At 42.9% G+C, this 15,828-nt stretch overlaps 1 protein-coding gene across 1 annotated transcript in view; it reads left to right on the top strand.

The window, feature by feature from the left end:
- Positions 1-15,828, top strand: part of Adcy2 (adenylate cyclase 2) — a 374,991-nt gene that overhangs the window by 268,076 nt on the left and 91,087 nt on the right. The window contains exons 9-13 of the mRNA XM_027943896.2: positions 782-914; positions 2,239-2,415; positions 5,879-5,922; positions 9,366-9,446; positions 15,271-15,340. Coding sequence (XP_027799697.1) covers positions 782-914; positions 2,239-2,415; positions 5,879-5,922; positions 9,366-9,446; positions 15,271-15,340 — 505 coding nt within the window. The remainder of the gene's footprint in view (positions 1-781; positions 915-2,238; positions 2,416-5,878; positions 5,923-9,365; positions 9,447-15,270; positions 15,341-15,828) is intronic.

Genomic DNA, 15,828 nt, shown 5'->3' with positions numbered 1-15,828 from the left:
GTGTCACGTAAAACTCATGTCCAGTGGCTTCTTTTAATAATTAGATAAACAGGAATTCTCGGACTGGGGATGTGGCTCAGTGGTGGAGCCCTGCCTAGCATGTGCAAGGTCCTGGGTTCCAAGCCCAACCCCACAAAGAAACAAAAACAAAAACTCAAACTTTCAAGTCTTGATTCCATCAACAGCCAGGACTACGTATCAGATACCTAACTGTAGCCCTTACACATTTGCATATTTATGAACAGAGACTGAGATAATGATGTTTTAAAATGCAGTCCAGACATGGTGTCTCTCCAGGGCTGGACACTGCCTGGGAGAGCAGCACCATCAAAATGATCAACTGTGGCACCCACTCATCTTTGTTAGAAGATGGACAAAGGAGCCTCAGTGTGAGGGCTGTGGTTTGGAGAGCCATGAGCACAAGCCCAGAGACGAGAGTCCACACTTGATACTGCTCAGCATTTCTGTTAAACACCTTGGAAGAGAGCCTCACATGCAAGCACTCAATATGATCACATTTTTTCTCTGCTGTAATTCACTGCAGCCCCCCTGCAGGATTCTGTGAGTGCAGAGAAGCGTCAGATGGTAGTAGCTCAAGGCCTCAAGGAAGTGCTCCTAAGCAGTGGTGGATGGAGTGTAGGCTCTAGTTACAGTCAGCCCCCCAAGAACGTGTTGGTCTCCTTCATTTGGAGAGAAATTGCTGAAATCACAGACAAGTAGAATACCTTTGTTCACATTTGTCCTTTCATATCTTGACTGTGCTTTTAATGTGGAATTTCAGACGTGTTCACATTTCCTCTGTCACCTTGGAGCACTTGAATGGAGCTTATAAAGTGGAGGAGGGAGATGGTGACATTAGGGACCCCTATTTAAAACAGCACCTGGTGAAAACCTACTTCGTAATCAACCCCAAGGTCAGTACCATTATGAAGAGTCTATGATTGGCCTTTTATTTCTGTGATTAAAAGGGAGGAGGGGCAAATCATTGGTATAGATGCTTTTAGTTAAGAACCGGTGTAATTCCTTGCTAGTCTTTGCCTCAAAAATGACTTCAATTGTATGGTAAAAAAAAAAAAAAAGACTTCAAATGCATTTAGTGGCTCAGCCATGAGTGATGTTTTGTGATAATGAATTCAGGTGTTTATTAAGGGGGCACCATGGGGGCTGTGTGTGGTGGGGTGGGGGTACAGGGTGTTGGTGTGGGCGGCTGTGTTTGCTGGTCCCTGTCAGCCAGTGTCAATGTCAGTGGATGCTGCCCCGAAGGGGTCACAGCCTGGAGAACCATGAGTGGAGAAGCTGAATTAAGAGAAAACATTTTACTCTTGCCTTCAAAAGATGAAGACATCCAACGAGATGAAATCGGTTGGACATAATGAAAAGGAAGGGAAGAAACATTTTTAAGATTAGCAAATCTTAGGCATCTATTTGGGTGAGAAGGTGCGTATGTGTGTCTACATGTTTCCTTGCTCACCGAGAGAATCCCCGTCACCTGGAAGACAGGCCAGCCCTAGGAGCAGGGAGGAGCTCCCCTCACCAGGTTAGGCCGGAGCCAGGGGCTCAGAGCCCTCGGCTCTGCTCACTCTTCTCACTTCCTGCCAAGTGAGCAGTACCACAATTAGAGAGAAGACTCAGAAGATCCGAGGGGTTATGTAACAGCCCCCAACTCCCACAGCTAGCAAGAAAGACTGCTGAATCATGAAAACCAACATCTCAAAATCAAGATCAAGTTCGTGGATTTCATTCATGACAGCATCGCATCCCTCGGGAGACCAACTTCCAGCTGGCTTGACGATTTATCTGGAGGTAGCTGAGGTGAAGCAGCACAGCTGTGGGGTGACAGAGGGATGCAAAGTTGGGTGCAAAGAACACTGTGTTCATGGAAGGCAGCTTAGCATGAGGAACACCCCAAAGCCAGCTTCCACATCAGAAGAACACAACCATGAAAAAGCCAAGGCAGATCAGCACGTTCTGTTGAAGAATTTTATAAAAATGTCCATTATTGCATTTATCGATTTTTCCTACCTTACAATGGCAGGTGAGTTTTACTCTCTGGAATAAAGTCACTCAGCTCAGGTAGTCTGTTCCCCTGTCCCACTGAAGGTGTTGAGTGCAGAAGCCAAAGAGAGTCGCTGGGCAGTGCGGGAGGAGCTGGGTCCGCAAGAGAGGGTGGAGCAGGAAGGAGTAGGTAGGCACGGGGCTGTGGTGCAGCAGGTGTGACGCTTTGTCTCCTGTCCCAAGGGAGAGCGACGGAGTCCCCAGCACCTCTTCAGGCCTCGCCACACCCTGGACGGAGCCAAGATGAGAGCCTCTGTCCGCATGACCCGGTACTTGGAGTCCTGGGGCGCGGCCAAGCCCTTCGCCCATCTGCATCACAGGGATAGCATGACCACTGAGAACGGCAAGATCAGCACCACGGTGAGCTCGCTGCTGCCTCCAAAGCGCTAGGTGCTGGGGGAGAGCTGGGTTCCCTAACAAAAAGCTGGGCATCTCTGCCAGAATGGTTCTGGTCTGCAGTGCAGCCGGCTTACCATCCTCCTGCAAGTGACCTCCAAGGCCACATTGCTCGGGTTCTAACACACAGTGACTTTGCCCTTCAACTGTATAACCCAACACAGCATTCTTTACAACTGATAATAGCAATCAACTGTAACTGAGCTGTTCTTTCGGCAGTTTCCTTTTGGTGTCCTTAAGCAGAAAGCATTGAGCGTCTCAATACGGAGATAAAGGCAGGGTATGCTCCAGCCTAAGCAGCACTACCAAGACTGTGCCAAGCCTGCGATTTCAGACCTTCTGTGTAGCCACACACCCTCCACTGCTGGGGCTCTGCTCACTTCACTCCAGCTTCCAACCGAGAGCAAAGCTCCGGAGCCCCTTAGATCAGGGATGTGCCCAGTAGGACAGCTGAAAGGGAGATGAGAAGTGGACCAACAGACGCAGGGAAAAATAAACACAGTCAGGCACTTAGAAAGTACCAATGGTATGACTGGATCCTAAAATCAGCCCTGAGGATAGTTTCATGTATAATGGCATTAATGGATGCAGTTGAGTAAAAAAAAAAAAAAAAAAAAAGAAAGAAAGAAAGAAAAAGATGTTACATAATAATTCTCAGTGGCTGGTGCCAAGCAACATGCCAGGCTGTCATAGGAAAGTGAAGCTTCTGCTCTCCCTTGCCCCACCCCCAGCATCTTACAATGACACCCCAATCAAGCATTCTTGTTTTGTCTTAATTATATCTTTTCTCAACTTGCCTCCATCCTTTTTTAAATTAAAAAAAAAAAAAAAAACTGTGATCCAACATGGACTGCCCATCAGCTAGGCATCAGGGGATACTGCCAGGATAAGGGTTAGCATGCATCCTCGTAGGCAAAGAAAGACCATAAGTAGGAAAACATTTAATGAGTAGGGTCATTTCAGGTGCTGGTGAGGACCACCATGAAGTTGAAATTGGTGATGTCATTGGAAGTGAACAGGGTGGGACAGCTACTCCTGGTGGGACAGCTGGGAGGTCTCGGGGAAAGAGAGGACCAAATTAGGACAGAGGTGGCAGGGGAGCAAACTCAGTGTCCCCAAGATGGAAATGACTGTGCCATCTGCTGGGGGCACAGAGGAGGCTGGGTGCTGGAGAGTTATTAGCGACGAGCAAACTAAAGTCACTGGGAGGGGACAGGCTAAGGTCAGGAGCTGATGTCTCCTTCTCAGTGTAAGGGGAAGTCGTGGGGGATCTGGAACAGGGAGAAGCATGATGGATTGATGCTTGGGAAAAAGAACAAGAGTGCAAGGATTCCAAGTGGGAACCATGCCTTCTAAGCTCAGGTTTCAGCAGCTGAAGGAGTAAGTTCAAGGTCTGATTTGAAAGCTGAGCAACGGAGACCTGGTGTTGGATAGGATCTGTGTGAGAGGGAGCAGCAAACCCTGCAGTTGAGAGACTGGTGGTGTCATGGGAATAGACGATGCATATGAGGATAAGATTGGGTTCATAAGATGGAAAACTCAAGACTTTTTTAATGGGCATCTTCAAATTGGTAGACCTTTTTAATAAATGCAGGGGGGAAACAGATGATTGGAAAAGCACATCAGGAGCTCCTAGGAAAGGTCCAAGCTAGAGATGAGCTGAGAGGACCATTTTAGGTGATGTTTGAGGCCATGGGAGCAGAAGGAATCATCAAGAAGACAGTGATCCAAGCAGAGCCCTGGGGCTCCTGGAGCCTTGAAGAATTTACACTTGTTAGCAAAATTACCTAATGACCCTAGTACCCAATTGCCAATGAAAATTTATACTGCTAGCATTAGCAATGATTTGGAAAATTTTGCCTCAGTATTGCATTTATCATCTTTGCTCAGGGCCAATAGAGACTCATTGTTTGCCTTCAATTACTTGGTGGGCTGGTTGATTTTTAAGAAATAAGAATAATTTATAAATATTTGCCTATGGTTTTCCAAGTAGTTTCTCTTGTATACCTGTCAAGGAAAAGGTCTTACTTCTCTGAATATGTGTGTGTGTGTTTGTGTGTGTGTATGTTTGCTATGATTGCTTATTTCCTATTAATCTTTATTATTCTCTGACTTTAGAGTGATCATCTCCCTTATTATCTGACTGTGGGACTGCAGGAATGATTTCAGTCTTGAGACAATACTGGTGAAAATCCCTGATCTAAGACTGGGCTGGAAACAGCTTCCAGTTACAAGAAGTTGTGCACAACCTGCAGGACCTCTTGCATGATTTTGCAATTTTCTTAGCTCTCTGGTCTCATCTGTGATGGGTTCAGTGCCAAGGCTTTTATCACCTTAGCAGAAATCAGTACAGACATCGTAAGAAAGTTCTATGTCTGCTTAATGTGCAGAGCCAGGGCCAATTTTACTGAGCTATGTCTCTTACTCATTTTCCAAAAGATGCCACTGTAGTTCTTACTGATACATTCCAGGCTGGATCAACTGCCATTTCTTTTATCTAATCCCCTCTGCAGAATTCCATCTACTCCGTGTTGAATAATGCATTGTTTTAACTTACATAATAAGGCATGGAGTACAATTACTTATTTTTAAAAGTCTTACATTTTTTTGTCTAGATACACTTCTTAAGCAAACCTTTGAAATCAAGGCAACAAACGCAAATTTCAAAACTTCTTTGCTTCAACTTTCACTTACATTTCCTACTGCAAATGTTCAGAAGTGGATCTTTTTTTCCTCTTGTCTTAAACTAATACTGGTCATCAAGTTCTCCATCAGTGAACTCTGACCATGTCTCCCTTCCACACCTCTTTCTGGAACTTCAGAACTCATCTGTTGAAGTCTTCTCACCCAGTGTTCTGTGACTCCACATACATAGCCTATGGCACCATTTTATAACAATTCAGTTCAGAGATAAGAATCCATGGTAGATTTTGCAGTTATATTTGTATTTTAAAGAACTTTCTAATTTGTCTGATTTTCACATGATTTTAAGTGGCTGATAGTAACCTTAGTAATAGTGCCCTGCAGGGTATTGTCTAAAATCAAATTTATAATATCAAAATGTAAAAATTTGGGCTGGGGATATACCTCAGTTGGTAGAGTGTTTGCCTTACATGCACAAGGCCCTGTGTTCAACCCCAAGCACCAAAATAAATAAATAAATACATAAAAATTTTTTAGAATCAGATGATGATCCTGATACTTCCAACATCTATAGTTTACAGATGATGCCACACTGCAAATATGAACAGGGCTTTAAATCTTGATTCATATTTACAATTGAGCTCTTTCTTCACACAGGCAGTGATTTGTTACATAAATGATATTTGCCATGATTAAGGAAGAAATATGAAATTTATCATTATCAATGCAATATTTTTCTTGAAAGATGTTCTTAGTAACTAATAAACTTTTCTTTTTAATATAGGACGTACCAATGGGTCAGCATAATTTTCAAAACCGCACTTTAAGGTATGATGTATATCTTTGACTAACTTTTTAAGACTTCTTGCTGTTTACTTATTTCTGAGAATAATTATCATCAACTATAGTCATTTCAAAGGCTTCTTCTAAAAGAGCAGTTGCTTGTGAAAAGCCCTGTTACATTGCTTCCAGCTTCTAAGAATAAGGTTTTCAGTGTCTTGTTATTAGAATTACGAGAAGGAAAGGAAAATGACACCTGGTAATCATCTTAGAATGTTAAATTGCTTTCCGAAAATGATGCTTCTACATACCAATATGCAGTAAAAAATTGAATGGTCTTAAAATGCGTATGTTGTTTAAAATCAATTTTCAGGTTGAGTCCTGAAGGTTAAAGCAAGTCTAGTCTTTCTGTAGTGAATGAGGATCTGCCTGCCCTCCCCAAACAGGGAGGAAACTCCCCACAAGTGTTCACAGGTGCCTGTCACATCCACGGTGAGAATCACATGCACTACTAGTTTTGACCCTATGTTCCTCTTTTGGCCTCAGCATTCCCATAAATTTGGTTTGGGAGTTCACCAAACTAATACTAGGAAGCTGCAATAAAGCTTGTAAGGCAACCTCCCTCTCCTCACAAAGGTCAGTTCATGGGAGGTGTGGCTAGATTTGCAGAAATGAAGGAACAATGGGAGATCTGATGTACTTTCTTATAGAAAAAGCCTTGTATCCAAGTAGAAACTGGACACACGCAGAGGGCTACCTGCCCAGGCATGGCCATAGTGCCCCTTGTTGCAGAATGCTGCTGTGTGGCATTATAGGTTGTCATCGGTTCTAACTTCTGTTCTGTGCAAACTTTGAAATTTTAACATGAAGCTGTAGCAGCTATAGCCCTTGTGCTTTATGCTATAAGAACAGTGGGGTTCTTAGACTTTTGAAGCATTATTTTTAAGTGACTTATACTGTACTAAAAGTACTTCAGCTAATCTAATGGACCCCAGAAGATACCTTGGCAAGGGCCGTAATGTGCTAGTAAATGTGTGAGCCATGGTTCCCAGAATGTCCCAGACTTCCTGACACTTTATATTCAATGTCTCTTTTGGTATCTGTGTCCCTCTGCCTAGATTTTGCTTTAAGAGTCTATTTATTGAAATACAATGAGAAATGCCTCAGGGGACTCCCACGTTCTGGGATGAGCGCAGCCAGGAACATGTTGACCACAGCTCTTTCCATCCACACTGAGCTGTGGAGTCACATTGTGGAAGGGGAGACAGCGAGGGCCAGTGGCTGAGCAGAGTGCCCAGAGGCATGTGCTGGGGACACAAAGCCAGGATTTGTACGGGCTCTGTGACTCCAAAGCCCACAGACCTCACCACCACTCTGTCCTACCTGCTGTGCTAAGGGCCTCTTCACTCCTTCCTCGGTGGCTGCTGACCTCCAGTGGCCTCCAGACCTTCTGGAGAGAGTGCTGCTCTGGTCATACTTACCTGGTTCTTGACACTTTCTGGCTTGGTGACATGGACCCATAAACTTCCCTGAGACTCGAACTGGCCCAGGGCAGATGTGGCTTTTCCATACCTTCATAGAATAGCCCACGTATGGGGGGAACAGATTTGGGGAAAGAGGCTTGAGAGAAAGAATAGTGACAAATTATAAAGAGGGACTGTGGTGCAGAGCAACTGGAAGACCAATCATGGGGTCAGGGGCAGGTGTGGGGACAGAAAATCAGCTGTGCTAAAAATCCAAGGAACAGAGTCCTTGGATCTGAGTCCTTAAATCAAGATCTCCTGGCAGTCAAGATCTCCTTCAGGATGTCTTATCTCCACAGCCAAGGTCTCAATCATAGATAAGGAAACCACAGGCATGTTACAGTCCTTGTGCAGATAATTAACTGAATTCAAATGATGCATAATACATGTCTTTATTGACGGTGTCATATGTCCCACTTATGATGCTGGTCTCATCTGAGCTGCTCCTAAGCAGATTAGCAAACTTTTGTAAGCCTGAATATCATATTTTTATTAGCTTCCAGGTACAGATGGTTCCTTCTTAGACTTTGAAAGACTTTGTGAAAAACACAGCCACCAAATTGAAGTTAAAAAAAAAAAAAAAAACTGAAGTCTAGTTGTGGAACTGAGAAGTTAAAATCAAGGGCTAAAGGTTGTACCTCACATTGCTTGGTTTCCTGACCCATGAGGGAGAATGCGTGAGCTGTGCTATGATGCTGAGTTTCTATCTCTTTAACAATGAACGAAGGATCCGGGGTCAGTGGTAAGACACATGCTGAGCTTGTACCAGGCCCTGGTTCCATCCTCAGCACCAAAAAGAAAAAAAGAAGGATTAAAATTAATTTAGCTCATTCAAATGGATTGGAATTTGCTATGCTAAACCCTCTTAATTCAGTTCTCTCTATCTATGGATAGATCACATCTACCATTCTGGGTTTTGAATGAGACTGCCCTCTACCTGTTTTAGGTGGGCAGGAGCAGAGGGTATAAATCCTCAAACACGGGATCTGCAATTGAAAACCCATTCATCTCATTAACGACCATCCTGTGAGATTTAATTACAGATAAATTATAAATTTGACATTACACCCCTCAGGCTATTCTTATCTATATTGAGAGGCAATTCTGATCTCAGAAAAGTGTTATTTTTATTCCAGATTATAATGTCTATTCATTTAATAATTAACCAATCAAAACACACAAAATCTTCACCTGTCCAAGACAGAGGCACATCTTGTTCAGCCAGCTGGCGAGGGCCAGGCTGAGCTGCCAACCTTTGCAGCAGATATTTAACTTTCAAAAATAGGTATTAGTTCAGTTTTCTCCTTTACATCATTCTCGTGAGAATTGTCGAGTTGTCTTTAGGGTGCTCTTACTATTAGTTAGCATAATTCATTTAGAAAACATCTCCTGGTTAAGAATTTTTTGCTTCCAAGACCAAGTCTACGCATGTCAGTGGGTTTTCTGGGAGCAGCACTTTTACAAACCGAGGAACGTTGAAATACACACAACGAAGCATCGATATGCCAGAAATAAAACTACTTCTGCAAAGTCTTGAAAATCTGACCAGGGAAAACCTGAGGGAGGAATGCCTATTTTATCAGACAAACCAGATTTTGACAAGGGAGCTTCTAGAGCTAGTGTACTCTGCCGTTAGGCAAAGCCTGAGGGCGGCCAGTCAAGCGCTAGCTCATCTCGGGGGAGAGAGCTCTTTATCTCCTATGCCACGCGTGCATGTTTAGCATTGATTTTCAAAGCCTGGTGCATTTCACTCTCTGAGTGATAAGCCAACATCTTACTGAACCAAATACTCTTTGTGTCTGCAGAGTGGGTCTATGCTGATAGGGAAAAGCCTGCTCATAGGTCACTTTCCTTTTCCTGTTGTCGCTTTATAAACAATGTTAAACAGAAGTTTGGGCATTCTAGGAAAATAGGCCTGATACACGCTTTAGTACAGATACTCTGACGTGAGTTTCCTTTTCCATTTAGAACCAAGTCACAAAAGAAAAGATTTGAAGAAGAATTGAACGAAAGAATGATCCAAGCCATTGATGGAATCAATGCACAAAAGTGAGTACCTGGTCATCTTACATGATCTCACTTAAAACCCTACTGTTTAAAAATAATGCCATATTTTTAAAGACATTTCATGCTAGGCTCTGCAATGCTTATATGACAGAACCAAGTTTTCTAAGGCAATAATTGATTGCACCTCAGTTGGCCTTCCTGATAGCTTTTGTTAATAGTATTTCTTTCATCTTTAAAAAAAAATCAATCCCTTCCTGGAAAATGTTTGCCAAGTCAATTACTAATAAACAACATGACCAGTCATCACAGAACATTCCAGCCTCATATATTCAGCAAGCAATGTTTATAAAAGCTTCACAGGGCTTCCATATGGGGAAATCTGCAGAGTGTATCCCGTGACACTGTTCATTCAGGATGCGTCGATTCCTCTGCAGAATTGGCGAGTGTTGAGATACCCACCGTTCTCGATCCTGGGAGACGGATGGAATTGGAATCCACAGTAAGCAGTGGGAGGAAGGCTCGTTCATTCAGCCTGCGAAGTCAGAATTGCTGCTGTAGTTTTAAACGATCTAAGAGATACAGAGAAAAAATGATTTAAAGGAAGTGTCAGCTCCCCCCGCCTGGGACGAGTGATGGCATCCATCCGCCTTTGCGTTCTCCTGAGGTGGCTTGGCACACAGGCACCATGAGGAACGGGAGGCAGGCCACTCTAGATGGTTCTGGCACGCATTAGACACTCGATGGATCATTGTAGAATTGAATTATAGTGGACAGCAGTAGGTCTCCCTGAAAACCATCCCAGAAAGGTTTACATCTTTATAGAAACCTACTTGATTTTTATCCTGAAAGTCGACTCTTGGAAAGTGTAAATTATTTTCACCTAGAACTCTCTATTACCCACATACAGTTACAGGGCCTCAGTTAGTGTGTGGCTTTGCAAAAATGCATGTCTGTTCTAGAATGTTCCACATAAATATTTAGAATATTCACATAGATTATGAAAGATCACATGACATGTATGTAAAGAGAGTGTGTGTGTGTGTGTGTGTGTGTGTGTGTGTATGTGTAAAGGCATACAAATCCATGCAATGCAGCATCGTGATTAGACAAGAGCTGCCAATCAGGTGTGCTGGCACATTGACCATCACCATCCTGTGCTGCAGGAGACCAAGCCTCCCACCTCCCAGAGCTCCTGGGGCCCACAGCAGTGCCTAGACAGACATTGCTTTCTCTGGCATCAGGACCACCTCCACACCAGTCCAAATGTTGACACATCACAAACCAGGAAGCAAACGATTCCCTGTGTCCTACCAGTAGCTAACACCTGGGGAAGCATCCAATTCCATATAATGCAGGGGAAGGACCTCATTCAGTTGATGCTCTGTGACCCCCAACCTAATACAAGACATTAGAAGAAAATAAATCTTGACCAAGCTTAACTGCCAATAATAATACAACATCAAAAACCTGGCCTCTAATGTCAGCCTCCGCCTGTGCTCATGCAAAACTCCTGCCCTCCTGAACTCACTTTTAGAGCTTTCCTTCTAAAGGAATCCTTACAAAGTACAGTGTGGCTTTGTTCTGTTAAGGTCGCTTTTGAATTGTCTGTTGTCTTCTCATCCCTTAGTATTCAAATTCGTGTTTAGTTGACACCTTTGTGTTTTCATGCTTTTTCTTCTAAAGTCATATCTCAGGTTGATGTCACTGCTTCTGTAATGGCTTTCCCAACATATTTCAGAAGTCAAATAGAAAAAAAAAAAGTCCAGGCTGTACTCAAAAAGTAAAAGGAACATTTTCTAGATAGAAGCTTTTATGCATCTACCTTTAATTAGCATGATAACATTTTGTTATGGAACACTACAGAATACTCACTAACTCCTCTTGTTTTGTTACGGCATTCCCTGGTCTTTTAATATTGACTTGAGGACTCAACTGGGGCTCTAGGCCTGAGGTACCGTTCAGTGGTTTTTCTGCTCTCGATATAAATCAGTGATTTCTTTGCAGATTGTCCTCTGTTCCTTCACTTATCCATTCATCGAGCATTTGTAAGAAGATGAGTAATGCCAGTGTTTGTTCAGCATGAGACACACAGCACTCAGGCCTGCCTCTCCTGGGCGTGTGTCCACAGGGGCAGGGCCAAAGTTCTCTGAGGAGTGGTCCTGTAACCACTAACCCCATCAGGAAAGGCCCCGTCCAGTGGCCCCATTCAACCTCAGGCATTGCTTTAGAGGACATCACCCAATACAGGTCAGGACTTTAGCACATGAAATGGGCAGGGGACACAAGCCTCCCACCCACAGCAGCAGGAGACTGGCCTTCTACTTCCTTGTCCCTTGGCTGTGAGAACTTGCATTCTTATACTCCAGAGAGACCCTCCATGAGGATGTGGGTGGGCCTCTGCCCATCCCATCCAGTCAGGACTTTGTTTAGAATTTTCTTTATTGGGCCTTGGCCAAATAAAGTATCTTAGGATAAACTAACAGGGAATCACTGATAGTCTATTCCAGGGACAGGGATGGGGTTAGATTTCTTCATGCCGTGGACAGCTTGTGTCAGGGAACATGTCAGAAGAACATGAATAACACACACATCTTTCTCCTCCTCCACTCCCCTCCGCTCCTCTTTCTCCATAGTTCCCATTTCCAGAAACAATATTTGACCTTATCGGCCAACAGAAATCTTTTTTAAATCCAAACAACCAAAGCACATTATGAATCTCTGATCTTTTTACAATTCTGTAGTGGAAACTCAGACCACTTCAGAGAATTCACATAGAAACCAAATCTGAGCTGGCACGGTGGCACTCACCTGTCATCTCAGTGACTCAGGAGGCTGAGGCAGGAGGATTGTGAGTTCAGAGTCAACCACAGTAACTTGGCAAGGCCCTAAGCAATTTAGCAAGATCCTATCTCAAAATTATATTATATGTATATTATATTTTATATATATAAAATAAATATTATATTTTATGTATATATGGGCTGGGGATGTTGTTCAGTGGTCAAGCATGCCCAGTGCCAAATAAAAGAGCATGTCCTCCTTAATTCTAAGACGAGGTCATCTCCTAATGCTTTAAGGGAGAAGCCATAGATCAAACTCACTGCTGTGGGTAAAGGGAGGCCAGAGCATCAATAGCTGGAATTCAGTCATGTCCCCAAGCGCTACTTGCTTATGAAGCAGGATGTTAGGTGCTGGGGACACTGGACAGGAAGTCCTGGTCCTGAGCACTTGCTGAGCACCTGCAGGACGCTGGTACCTGAAGAAGCCCAGATGGGAGCATGGGGCTGCTGATGAATGAGGGGTGGCTTCATTTCCACTTCACCCGACGCACGCAGTTGTTTTCCCAGCTCCAGCTATCCAGGAGCACTTTGAAATTTGACTTTTCTTTTTCAATAAAGAAAAAGAAACATTTTTAGCAAATGACCTGCACATCTTATTCATAGGTTAATTAACGTACAGTTCTAGAGTGAGAGGGTTAAAATTTATCTTAAATTTTATTTTCTGGCCCTTTATTCTTTAAAATTTATTTTTATTTTTTTATTTGTTTTATTTTTTGGATTATACATGACCCTAGGATGTATTTTGACATTTCATCCTCCAACTAGTCTCTATAAAAGAGCAATGATATAATTCTGTATCTAGTACAATAGTCAGAAATACCAAAAATGTTATTTCCCTGATACCTGAAGTTTATAACATTGAATCGAGCAATGACATTAAATCCAGATTTGTATCCATCTCACTTTTAATTGAAGTCATTACAGACACGTAGCCTCACTTCCTGCCTCAGTGAGAAGTGGACCGTGCATAGCTGAGCCCGGGGTTATTCCAGGGGACAGGGTGTCGTCTGGCAGGGAGAGTGTGAGGACGGCCCAGGGGCTTCAAGCAGACCTGGGACTCCCCTCCTCTGCGGCCTGGCCTCCTGAGTGGACAGGTCCTGATGATGCTGTACATGAGTCACATCTAGAGACCTCACCTGCAAACAGAAGGCAGGGTCACCTCTGATGGCACACTGGGAGTGGCCCCGTTCACCTGTCCCTTCCATTGGTCCTCAAAGGCTTTCACCTTCCGTTTTGGTCAGCTTTGTCGCTGCCGTGACTAAAGGACCCGACCAGAACAACTATAGAGGAGGAAAAGTTTGTTTGAGGGCTCACACTTTCAGAGGTCTCAGTTTATCCATGTCCTGCACCGGGGCTGAAGACTCCAGGTGAGGCTGAGCAGAGGTGTGTGGCAGAGGGAAGCAGCTCACTTGATGACAGAAACAGAGAGAGACTCCACCCTCCAGATACAGAATACATACCCCATAGCCACGCCCCCAGTGAACCACCTCCTCCAGCCAGATCCCACCTGCCTCCAGCCCCCACCTAGTTAATCCCATCAGGGATCAATTCACTGATTGAATTAAGACTATGACCCTATCATTTCTCTTCCAAACCTTCTTGCATTGTTTTACATATGAGCTTTGAGGGGACACCACATCTAAACCATAACACCCTCTATCTTCCTACTACATCTCAGGAGGTCACCATCCACAGAAGTACGACCAAGTGACTGAAAAAATACTACATAAGAAATTCATGTGAATTAATAATTGTTTGACTAGGTATAATGTTTTTTTGAAAACTTACATAAAACATAAGTTTTGCTCTAAGGTCCTAACATATGAGTTCTTGGTAGATGAATAGAAATATAGGTATAGATGTTGATATAGACATAGATATATATATACAGTTGTATGCAAGCATAGACATAAACATACGTAGGTGTGAATATTTAAGATTACTATATTTTCCAAAATTCTACAAGTTTTTATTTGAGGATAATAAAACTATAAATCCCTCAGTGACTAACAAACCATCCAGCATTTCCAGGTACTTCTCTTTAATGCACAGAATTAGAATTTTTTGTATTCTTGCATTCATAGGTAGAAGAAGGTGCAATTTCCTATGTTTCTTAATTTTATTTCAGAGAGTGCACATCTAGTTTGTAGCTAAGTGTGTGACTGTGTCAGGCATTTACCCAGCTTCTGCAGCAGCATGCTGGGTGTCTTCGTGTGGCTTATTGGATAATACAACACTCTAGTGAAGGATTTTCTCCTTACATCCTTTCTCTATTTACAACTCTTTCTTAAAACAGACCTACAAGTTGGTCAACTGGAAAAACATGAACTTCCATGTAATTCTTATTTTTTTCCAACATTGGAGAAACACATATGTTATGTATCCAGATGTTGATATGCATCCATACGCATATGTTTATGTTTGCATCAGCAGATTCTCATTATGTTAGGTTTTAGCTATTGTTTAAAACTGCATTTGAACATGATTTTTCCTTTCTCAGGATTTAAATAATGATAATGAAAGGGTTTTCAGACAGTGTAGGGAGGCACGATCTCCTCACCTAGACCCCAGGGTTTCTGGCACTCAGGATGCTCAGAGTGATGTGCTCCTTGCTCTAAGGCAAGAAAAGGGACAGTTCTCTAGGAACCAAGTCCCTGGGGAAAGGAAGCCCCCATGTGACTTGAGAAAAACTTCAGGGAATCAATTTATTGACATACTTGAATTCTTCTGATAACATTTCCCTAGTTGCTTAACCTGGACAGCTTGAGTTTCAATCTGACCTGGCAGTCGGTTTGCAATACAGGACCTTCTAAGGAGGGTCAGGTGCAACTGCAGATGCTATATTTGCACTTCCTGTTAACAATCTCAGCATTCCATATCCAACAAGTTAGAATTGTACATTTCTTAAAAATATTCAGTTTGGGATGATTTACAATCAAGGAAGAATGCAAGTCATTTCATAAAAAGTGGTTCCAGATGTTTGGTTGGAGCATTGGATTCATGATGACTGTTCTTTTCATTTCCAGGCAATGGCTCAAGTCTGAAGACATTCAGAGAATCTCACTGCTTTTCTATAACAAAATCCTAGAGAAAGAAGTAAGCCTTTTTATTTATTTATTTATTTTTACTCAAAATCAATTGGTTTTTCTGAATTGGTAGTTTTGAATTCCTTCATAAACTGGGGTCATGTTTTTTGCATGTGGCATTTAAGCTGCTTCTATCAGAACTCCTCTGGCTTCGGTGGTTCTTTTGTGCATACATTGTTCAGTGTGTCTCAGCCTCCCTCTCTGGCCTCTCAGTCTGCCCAGCACTCTGTAATAGATGGCGGCTGCAGCATGTCTGAGATCCGGGGCAAAGGGAGAGTGCAGCAGCTGATGCCTGGCTTCCTTGATGTGATGTTTTCTCTGAAAAGGCTTTAAAAGAAAGCAAAATCCTCTCTGATGAATTTTCAGTGTATTTATACAAATTGCTTTAATATTTTTGACAAAAATGAGTCTACTTTCAACACCTGTTCAGGAAAATTAGAAAACCCACACTTTTAAGTTTTTGTTGCATGTAAATGTTTTCTCATTATGACTTTCAAG

Source organism: Marmota flaviventris, chromosome 5 (assembly GCF_047511675.1).
Source record: "Marmota flaviventris isolate mMarFla1 chromosome 5, mMarFla1.hap1, whole genome shotgun sequence".
Taxonomy (NCBI): domain Eukaryota; kingdom Metazoa; phylum Chordata; class Mammalia; order Rodentia; family Sciuridae; genus Marmota; species Marmota flaviventris.
This window is presented reverse-complemented; position numbering and strand designations above follow the sequence as displayed.